Source organism: Bufo bufo, chromosome 4 (assembly GCF_905171765.1).
Source record: "Bufo bufo chromosome 4, aBufBuf1.1, whole genome shotgun sequence".
Lineage (NCBI taxonomy): Eukaryota > Metazoa > Chordata > Amphibia > Anura > Bufonidae > Bufo > Bufo bufo.
The window spans coordinates 381,852,927-381,864,192 of NC_053392.1; the positions used below are offsets into that span (position 1 = coordinate 381,852,927).

At 45.2% G+C, this 11,266-nt stretch overlaps 1 protein-coding gene across 1 annotated transcript in view; it reads left to right on the forward strand.

Moving 5' to 3' along the window:
- SLC35D3 (solute carrier family 35 member D3) overlaps positions 1-10,184 on the forward strand; it is a 68,914-nt gene extending 58,730 nt beyond the window's left edge. Inside the window, exon 2 of the mRNA XM_040427054.1 lies at positions 9,361-10,184. Within this exon, the coding sequence (XP_040282988.1) occupies positions 9,361-10,184 (824 nt within the window). The remainder of the gene's footprint in view (positions 1-9,360) is intronic.
- Positions 10,185-11,266: the final 1,082 nt, after the last annotated feature.

Consider the following 11,266-nt stretch of genomic DNA (forward strand, 5'->3'; position numbering starts at 1 on the left):
AAACAAGTACAGGCGATAGTACATTGGGTTGCTGACAGTGCCTCCAGTTCCGTTACATTGTCTCCCACCCAGTCTCCCGCTGAAAGATCAGAGTTGGCACCTGCAGCCGATGTCCATCAGTCTATCACCTCACCGCCTTGCAAATCAGCCAAGCAGTCTGAGCCCCAAGTCATGCAGCAGTCTCTTCTGCTTTTTGATGACTCTGCTAGCATGGTTTCCCAGGGCCATTCACCTAGCCCTGCCCCAGAAGTGGAAGAGATTGAGTGCACCGATGCCCAACCACTTATCTTTCAAGATGAGTACATGGGAGGACCATCGCAGCACGTCTCGGATGATGATGAAACATAGGTGCCAACTGCTGTGGCTTTCGAAAGTGTGCAGACCGACAAGGAGGGCAGGGGTGAAGACTGGGTGGAAGATGATGAGGAGGACGATGAGGTCCTCGATCCCACATGGAATCAAGGTCATGCAAGTGACCTGTGTAGTTTGGAGGAAGAGGCGGTGGTCACACAGAGCCACCAGCACAGCAAAAGCGGTGCGGCTGTCCTCTAGACAGTACGCCTGCTACTGCCCGCCACAGCAAGGGACCGAGCACACCAAAGCAAGCTCCAAGGAGTTCCCTGGCGTGGCAGTTCTTCAGACAATGTGCTGATGACAAGACACAAGTGGTTTGCATGCTGTGCAATCAGAGCCTGAAGCGAGGCATAAACGTTCAAACCTGAGCACAACCTGCAAAAACCAAGAAAGGTCTCTGGCTCCTCCTGCTTCCTCTTGTGCTGCAGTCTCGGCCTCTTCATCCACCTCTGGAGTGACAGTGCCACCTGCCACCCTGCAAACAGAGGATCTGCCAGCAACACCACCTGGGTCACCAAGCATCTCCGCAATGTCCCACAGAAGCGTTCAGCTCTCCTTCTCCCAAACACTGGAGCGGAAGAGGAAGTACCCCCCTACCCACCCGTGATCCCTGGCCCTGAATGCCAGCATTTCAAAATTACTGTCTTTTGAAATGCTGTCATTCCGTCTAGTGGAGACGGAGAGTTTTAAAAGCCTTATGGCGGTGGCTGTCCCACAGTACGTCGTGCCCAGCCGCCACTACTTTTCCAGGCGTACCATCCCTTCCCTGCACAACAAAGTGGGGGACAAAACCAGGTGTGCACTGCGCAATGCCATCTGTGGCAAGGTCCACCTAACTACGGATACGTGGACCAGTAAGCACGGTCAGGGACGTTATATCTCCATAACAGCACACTGGGTAAATGCAGTGGTGGCTGGGCCTGAGGCGGATAGCAGTTTGGCGCATGTCCTTCCACCACCGAGGATTGCAGGGCGCTTCAGTTTGCCTCCTGTTGCTTCCTCCTCCTACTCCACTTCCTCATCCTCTACCGGCTCCTCATCCGGTCAGTGTAACACCTTCACCACCAACTTCAGCACAGCCAGGGGTAAACGACAGCAGGCAGTTTTAAAACGTATCTGTTTGGGGGACAAACCCCACACCGCGCAGGAGCTGTGGACGGACCTTGAACAACAGACCGATGAGTGGTTGGTGCCAGTGAGCCTCAAGCCCGGCCTGGTGGTGTGAGATAATGGGCAAAATCTCGTAGCATCTCTGGGACTAGGCGTTTTGATGCACATCCCTTGCCTGGCACATGTGCTGAATTTGGTGGTGCAGAGGTTCCTTAAAAATGACCCCGATATGTCAGAGCTGCTGCAGAAAAAGCGGGCAGCCTGTGCGCACTTTCTGCGTTTTCACCCTGCTGCTGCTCGCCTCTCAGCGCTGCAGTGTAACTTCAGCCTTCCACTCACCGCCTCATATGCGACGTACCCACAAGGTGGAACTCCACCTTGCACATGCTGGCCAGACTGTGCGAGCAGCAGCAGGCGATAGTGGAGTTTCAGCTGCAGCACGCACGGGTGAGTCGCTCTGTGGAACAGCACCACTTCACCACCAATGACTGGGCCTCCATGCGAGACCTGTCTTCCTTGTTGCGCTGTTTCGAGTACTCCACCAACATGGCCAGTGCCGATAATGTTGTTCTCAGCATTACTATCCTACTTCTATGCCTCCTTGAAAAAACGCTGCTGGCGATGATGGAAGAGGATGTGGCACAGGAGGAGGAGGAAGAGGGATAATTTCATAGGGTTTCCGGCCAGTCATTCACAAGTGGCTCCGAGGGTGGGTTCCTGCACCCACAAATGCCAGGTACACAATTGTCCAGCCAGGGCACAGTTCTGGAGGATGACGAGGTGGAGGATGAGGAGATGGAGGAGGAGGAACCGTGTTCACAGCAGGGTGGCACCCAAACCAGCTCATGGCCATCACTGGTGCGTGGCTGGGTGGATACAGAGGACACAGACGATACACCTCCCACAGAGGACAGCTTTTCGTTGCCTCTGCGCAGCCTGGCACACATGAGCGATTACATGCTGAAGTGTCTCCGCAACTACCACTGAGTTGCCCACATTCTAACTTGTGCTGATTACTGGGTGGCCACGCTGCTGGATCCCCATTACAAGGACAACGTACCGTCCTTAATTCCGTCACTGGAGAGTGATCGTAAGATGCACGAGTACAAGCGCACGCTGGTAGACGCGCTGCTGGTGGCATTCCCACCTGACAGCGGGGGCACAGTGGAAGCACAAGGCGAAGGCAGAGGAGAAGGAAGAGGTCGCCAACGTATCTGGGGAACCCACCAGCACCTCAGAAGGCAGGGTTAGCATGGCCGAAATGTGGAAAAGCTTTGCCAGCACGCCACAACAACCAGCACCACCAGCTGATATGGAATGTCTTAGAAGGAGGCAGCATTTCAGCAACATGGTGGAGCAGTATGTGTGCACACGCCTACACGTACTGAATGACGGGTCTGCCCCCTTCAACTTCTGGGTCTTCAAATTGGGCACATGGCCTGAGCTTGCCATTTACGCCTTGGAGGTGCTTGGGTGCCTGCCCTGCAGCCAGTGTATTGTCTGAATGTGTGTTTAGCACAGCAGGGGGCGTTATCACAGACAAGCGCAGCCGCCTGCCCACAGCCAATGTGGACAAGCTCACGTTCATTAAAATGAACCAGGCATGGATCCCACAGGACTTGTCCGTACCTAGTGCAGAATAGACATGTATACCGGCCTTAACCAGCCATTGTTATACTACAGCGCAATTGCTCATTGTTGTACCCTAATTAAAAAATAAAAAATAAAAATTTAAACCAAAAAACTGTGTTGGCTACCTCGTCCTCCTCCACCACCGCTTCCACCTACACCGCTACGTCCACCGCCTCCTCAAACTCCTACTCCATATGGGCCTCTACCTCATAAATCAAGTTTTTTATTTTTTTATTTGTACGTATTTTATGTTATTTCACTAATTTGTCTGTTTCATTTTCGGGTGAAATTTACCACTTTTTGGGTGTGATATACCCCGGCTGTACCTAGTTGACAGTTAAAAACATTTCACTAATTTGTCTGTTACATATTCGGGTGAAATTCACCAATTTTTGGGTGTGATATACCCCGGCTGTACCTAGTAGACAGGTCAAAACATTTCACTAATTTGTCTATTACATTTTCGGGTGAAATTCATAGATTTTTGGCTGTGATATACCACTGCTATACCTTGTAGACAGTTAAAAAAATGTCATTAATTTGTCTGTTACATATTCGGGTGAAATTCACAATTTTTTGGGTGTGATATACCCCTGCTCTACCTAGTAGACAGGTAACATTTCACTAATTTGTCTATTACATATTCGGGTGTAATTCACCAATTTTTCGGTGTGATATACCACTGCTATACCTAGTAGACAGGTAAAAAAAAAAACATTAATTTGTCTGTTACATATTCGGGTGAAATTCACCAATTTTTGGCTGTGATATATCCCTTCTCTACCTAGTAGACAGGTTAATACATTTCACTAATTTTTCTGTTACATTCTTGGGTGACTTTTTACAATTTTTGCCGTGAATAAACCCCTGCTCTGCATAGGTGACACGGACCGAAATTTTTAAAAATCATCTGTTCCATTGGTGGGTGACATTAACACATTTCTGGCGATGAAAAACCCCTGCTCTGCATAGGTGACAGGGAATTAAATTTGTAAAACTCGTCTTTAATTGGCCCTTTCATTCGATCCTTCTGCTTTAATAACTTGTCCCACATTTTAGCTAGATCACATTGCAGCCATTGACCTCCCTTGGATGTGGTATCCCTTTCTCACGCTCCCTCTCCGGCATGGAACCCTGATTCGCCGATAACCATGATCAACATGGTAGGCTCAGAAAAGAACATCGAAAGTTGATAGAGAAAATATCCAAATGGATCGTGGACGTCACGGAGACGTGCGATCAGGCAGAAGTTATCTAGAGTCAACAAAGCGGCAGCAGGGCCTCACCTGGCTAACGTTTCCAAATCCAAAATACCACAGTGACATTTTTTATTAATCATTCCAATAACAGGGCATCTTAAGAGTCCTGTATTGTTATTTATCGTCACTACCTCCTCGAGTCGGGAGTGGGTAATTGCCGCGTGCCCCCTCCTTTCCTTCAATTCTTCTGCTTTAATAATTTGCCCCACATTTCCACTCAATCACAATTAAATTTCATCCATTAATCTTGTAACGGATCTCCTGGCACCCCGACCAGGTACCTCCGTCGATGGATGCTCCTAGTGCTTCCCGAGGACTCCAAGCACTCCACTTGACACCGTAAGCACTGCAGACCCCACGAACCGCCGAAGTTTGGTTGAGGTCTCACCATCTCCTACCCACCCTGGACCTACGACAAGGCTCCAGGCTCCAGTGGGTGAACCTCTCCTAAATCCAGAGAGCAGGAACAGCTCTTACAAGAGCTAGGAGTTATAGCCAGGGGAGTATGCAGCGTATAGCAATCCCCATACACATGAGACGAGGCTCTATGTTGAATGTAAAACAGGAACTCTTTATTGAACACACAAGCATTGACTTATATACACATTTTCCAACAAGGGTACCACCCCCGTGGACCTGGTTGGGAACTGAGGACATGACATCGCAGCCAATCCTTTACAGTTTAAACACAAAAACTAACCCTATTCAACAAAAACAATGGCATTGTCTGTGACACAATTAACAAACACAACATGCAAACAGACATCTTCACCCCCTCCATAATGAATGAATAGGGACAGTGGAGACACATGTGATGGGATTATCTCCTGAGTGTATCATATGGTGATCTACTCATCTAGGAGTCGGCTGCTATTATAATCAACTATCTTAAACCCATCACTAACACAATCAGTGGGAGTCTCAGTGCAGAGTTAACCCTTTTTGTGTTGCTGAATCCACACCATGCCTTTTTAATGGGCAATAGGAAATATGTGGCCTATAAATACACACATAAATCAGGGTTCATAGTTCCTTGTAACCCCAAAAGGTCTTAGGGGGTCTCCATAGTTCTCTGTTCATAGTCTATAGGAAGGAGGCTGGCCCTCAGGCTTCTCCAGCAGCCCCAGTGACGGTTCAGTCCGTCACAGATCTCCCTTGGATGTGGTCTCTCTTTCTCACGCTCCCTCTCCGGCGTGGAACCCTAATTCGCTGCTAACCGTGATCAACATGGTAGGCGCAGAAAAGAACATCGAAAGTTGATAGAGCAGATATCCAATTGTATCGTGAACATCACGGGGACGTGCGACTTGGTGGGGCAGTATTTTTGCACACGCCTACATGAACTGACTGATGGGTCTGCCCCCTGCAACTTCTGGGTCTTCAAATTGAGCACATGGCCTGAGCTTGCCCTTTACACCTTGGAGGTGCTGGCCTGCCCTGCAGCCAGTGTATTGTCTAAACATGTGTTTAGCATGACTAGAGGGGGTTATCACAGGTTATATTTCCCAATGTTTTGGGGTGTACCCTAATAAATAAATAAATAGAAATACATTTAAAACAAAAAAGCAGTGTAGGCTACCTCCTCCTTCTCCTCCACCGCCGCTTCAACCTACACCGCCACATCCACCGCCTCCTCAACCTCCTACTCCATATGGACCTCGTTCTCCTAGATCAAGATTATTATTTTTTATTTTTACGTATTTTATGTTATTTAAAGTCATTTCCCTATCCACATTTGTTTATAGAGCACTTGTCATGCTCTTAACCACATTTTGATGCCATTTGCAGCCCTCTAGTCCTTTCCATGACATTTTTACAGCCATTTTAGTGCTCAAAAGTTCGGGTCTCTATTGACTTCAATGGGGTTTGGGGTCAAGTTCGGGTCACGTTTGGGTCCCGAACTCGAACTTTTTTGTGAAGTTCGGCCGAACCCGTCGAACCCGAACATCCAAGTGTCCGCTCAACTCTATTAAAGAGGCTCTGTTACCAAGATCAACCCTAGTAAACCAGACATACTGCCTGGTAGGGCTCATCATGCTGATTAAAATGATAGCTTTGTTTTGCGTGTACTATAAACAGCTGCAGAGAAATCTGTGTTTTTACTCATATGCAAATGAGAATTTCTAGCACTAGGTGGCGGGGCTGAATCCTTTGAGCACTGCTTTGTAAAACCCTTTGTGCTCTGCATATTCTCTCTCCACTTGATTAACAGGGCTAGACATGCTGAGGGCAGAGCTGTGTGCTAGCAAGTAGATATCATATATTCCATATACTATAGCTATACCACATTGAGATCTGCTCAGAAAGCTAATCTAAGTATTACTAGCTCCATACCTGTGCCTGAACAAATGCAGAAGGTGAGGTCCAGAAATGAATGTCCGAAGTTTTATGAATTTCCATTTTCACAATATCCAATATTTTGTTTATATAAACCATTTCAATGTCCAAGTTGGATCTTTATAGGTCACTATATCAATGGGACTTTTAAGCCTGTTTCCTAATTTATGGACCCCTGTTGAATAAAAGAGAAATGTGCTGAAATGTTAGTCATTTTTTACATGTAGGAGGACATTTATCAACAGGGGTGTAGCTAAAAGCTCATGGCCCTGGTGCAAGAGTTCAGCTTGGGACCCCGTTTTCACTCAGTGCTTTGTGGCAAGGGATAGAGGTGCACTGAGGCAAAAATTGAAACGGCACCCTCCACCCATGCCAAATTTTCAACCTAACCTCTTCCCACTTGCACTACTGTGAAAGACATTCTTGAAAAACATTACATACAGCGCTACAAAACATGCAGGAGAATACAGCGCCGCATGCTTTTTACATACAGTGACATCTCATCTGATATATGTATATATTCTCTTTCCTCATCCATCTCTTGTCTCTGTAGCGTTTCCTACTTTTCCATCACCTGAACACCCCTCTACCACACAGATAGTTATTGGCACATAGTGCCCTAAAAATAACTGCGTTAAGCAAATGGTGTCCCTGGCACTAATAGTCTACACAGAACGTCCCCCAAAAATAATTGTGCCAAGCTGAAACTATGCCAGGGTGCCCTCCACAGAAATAGTGCTCACCAAAGTCCCACCAGTAGAAATAATTATCTCCCAGAGTGCATAGTATTAACAGTGCCCTCAATACCCCTTTATATTGTGCACCAGTACAAAAAATACCCCCTTACCTTTAAGATCAGATCCACATATCAGATCAGACTCCCATATCGCACCTCAGATCAGTCCCCCATATCAGATCCTTAAATAAGACCCCAATATTAGAACCTCAAATCAGACCCCATATATGATCCTCAGATCAGACCCCATATCAGGTCCTCAGATTAGACTCCCATCAGACATTAATGTTAGACCCCCATATCAGACCACCTTTAGACCTTCATTTGAAACCCCCATATCAGGCTTCAAACCTCAGATCAGGACTCCATTTCAGATTCCCCCATATTAGATCCTCAGATCGGACTCCCATATCGCACCTTAGATCAGTGCCCCATATCAGATACTCAAATCAGACCCCCATATCAGATCCTCAGATCAGACCCCCATAAGACATTCATGTTAGACCCCCCCATATCAGACCCGCTTTAGACCTTCATGTCAGACTTCCATATCAGCCCTCAGATCAGACCACCTTTACACCTTCATGTGAGACCCCCATATCAGGCCTCAAATCAGACCCTCGTTAGACCATGACACCCACATCCAACCTCAGATCAGAACTCCATGTCAGACCCCACTACCCCAATTTCATCTGACTGACTGTAGCTGTACGCAGTCAGGACAGTGCAGTGCTGCTCCCAGAGAAGATCAATCATGGAGAGGTGAGTACCGACAGTGCTTCACTCCCCCCATAATGGAAGCACTCACTAGTATTTTATAAGATGCACTGCAATGTTGCAAATTTTGCAAAGATTAGGGAATGCCCAGCTTATACAACATTTTTGCAACTTTTTTTTGCCTTTTGTGCCCTGCACTGCCTTGATGGCATAGATTTCAGGTTTGGTGCATGGACCTGTAGAGGTGTGCTACAATTAAGATGTGTGTGCCTCTTAATAATCGTGGCTCATCTCATTAGTAGTAAATAGATTAAGGGGCTATTCACAGAGAGCTACCAATGCTAAACATTCATTTTGATTGAAGTTATTTGTAATTTGTGAAGGACCTGCATTATCACAAACGTTGTCCATCTCTAAAAATCTGTACAGGTAATTGGAGAATGCTCCCCAAGTGAAAAAAAAAAAAGAACTTCACAGTGCTTTTAGATCTTCCTGTATGATCTTTTGTGAAGTATTTCCCTTCAAAAATTACTTTATCTGTAGACCTCATTCTTCTTTATTCAACAGGAAGTAGTTATCATAGCCTGCATGTTACAGATTTAGTGAAGATACAGCCTAGTCACCGGTCTCCAATTCTTCGAGCCTATTATAATTCTCTCTCCTCTCCAACCCCTGCTCACACTGCAGAGGGAGACATTGCCTTCTTGTATATTGTCAATTTTCTAGTGAACACGAATGTAACAGATTTCCACTATAGGCACACAGCTTATAAATCCCTTGGGTAAGATACGCGAGATATTGAAGTTATATTGATCATTCTCTATTACTTAGCCATCTCTTTCTCAACAAAGTGTAGAGCTTTAGTGATTCACATCTCTCCCATTCTGCCTTTTATTGAAATACATGGAGAGTATAGATTGCAAGTAAATGATGCTAATATACAGCATAATACACTCATCGTTTAATACTAGATTAGAAATTTGAAATGACACACTGAGCTATATAGCCCATGAGGTTTTCATGTTGTGTAGATCTCTGGAAACATGCTTTAACATATAGAGGTTAAATTTATGTTTTGTAATGGTTATTTATTATATTGTTATTTATTATATTATTTTGCCTTAGTTCCATTATTCATTGTGAAATAAGATATTGTTCTTAAACATGTTTAGTTTTGTGTTTGAACTAAATGGTTTTATCTTATATTTCAAACAGGGGCCGGTGACCTGAGCGGAGAAGTTGTAGGATACATAACGGGAGTGCTGGCTGTATTAGTTCATTCTGCTTTTCTTGTAATTATCCAAAAGACAAGTACAGATAGTGAACATGGGCCTGTGACTGCGCAGTACATAGTTGCCATTACTTCAACTCCTCTGCTCCTAATATTCTCCTTTGCCAGTTTGGACATGATCAAGGCATGGTCTTTTCCAGGTTGGAAAGACCCAGCCATGGTTTGTACTTTCATTGCATGTACTCTAATTGGTTGCGCCATGAATTTTACCACACTACATTGTACATATATCAATTCAGCCGTCACAACAAGTTTTGTTGGAGTAGTAAAGAGCATTGTCACCATTACAGTAGGCATGCTTGCCTTTGATGATGTGGCACCGACTTCCCTTTTCATAGCCGGTGTCGTCGTCAACACATTTGGGTCCTTAATCTACTGTGTGGCCAAATATTTTGAGATGAGGAGACAGATCAACTATGAAGATCTGGAAAAGGAAGCAATTAAAGATGAAAAGGAGCCTCAAGCTGGACAGCCTCCACCTTTTGTCATGGAAGAAATTTTACAGGACAATAGTTCTGAAGGAAATGCACAAGAAAAGTCAGTGACTGAAACTGAGAATCCCACTGAAGAAAAGAAAGGAAGCACATTGGCTGCAGTTTTGAAATCACATGGTCCAGCAAAGACTTCTGATGAAGACGGCAGTAGTCCGTTAAAAGATGCTTATCTTGGAGTATGGAGGATGGTCAGGGGTACTAGATTTTTAAAGAAGGATTACCTTATAGAAAATGAGGAGCTTCCTAGTCCTTAACAATTACATTTACCTACATTATGGTAATCATGGAACTGAGATTTTATATTCAGTCAGAAGGGATGATAAAAATATCATGCAGAAATGTTGGCACACTTTCAGTTAAAGACAAATATACATTTCACACAAATTTTTAAGGTCATTTCCACCTGTAAAAGAGACTATTATATTTGAATACATAATTTTTATGTACATTATTAGTCTTCCTACTGAGACAAAATTAGAAACAATGTGTATGCATCTTCTAAGTAATATATGGGATAGGATAAGTTTAACCATAGGATACTTGTTACTTTTTTACATTCATGACTTAAAGGGGTTGTCCGCTTGTTACTATTGATGACCTATCCTCAGGATAGGTCATCAGTATCAGATCGAAGTTTTTTTTTACCACTGGCACCCTCGTTGATCTGCTGTTTGAAGAGAAGGCAGTGCTCATACAAGCGATTCCTTCTCTGCTCTGCTTACCTGCTCATCGCAGTGATTGCAGTGGAGAGAAGGTGTAATTACAAGTATGGCATCTCCATTCACTTTCTTGGGACATCTCTGTCTGTTCAAGTGAATACTACAGAGCTGTTCCATAGAATGGGGACGCCATACTTGTAATTACACATGCTCGCCACTGCAATTTTTGCGGCAAGCAGGTAAGCAGAGCAGAGAAGGAGGCGCTGTTTTCTCATCAAACAGCTGATTGGCGGGGGTGCTGGGATTTGGACCTCCACCGATCTGATATTGATGACCTATCCTTAGGATAAGTCATCAATAGTAAAAAGCAGATAACCCCTCATCTCAGACTTTGACCCACTATCTCCAAAGAGGCCACCGAAGTGAAGGAGAGCACACAGTGCTTGTGAGCACACCATGCTCAGTCAGCTATTTTCAGAGCTCCCATAGCAGTGAAAGGAGAGAACACCACGCATGCATGACCACCTCTCCATTCACCTCTATGGGACTGCCGGGAATAGCCAAGCCAGGGTTCGGCTATTTTCGGAATTCTTATAGCAGTGGCAATGCTTGCACAGTACACTCTACTTCACTTTAGGGGGTTCGTTCAGGAGATAGGTGCAGGTCCCAGATATATA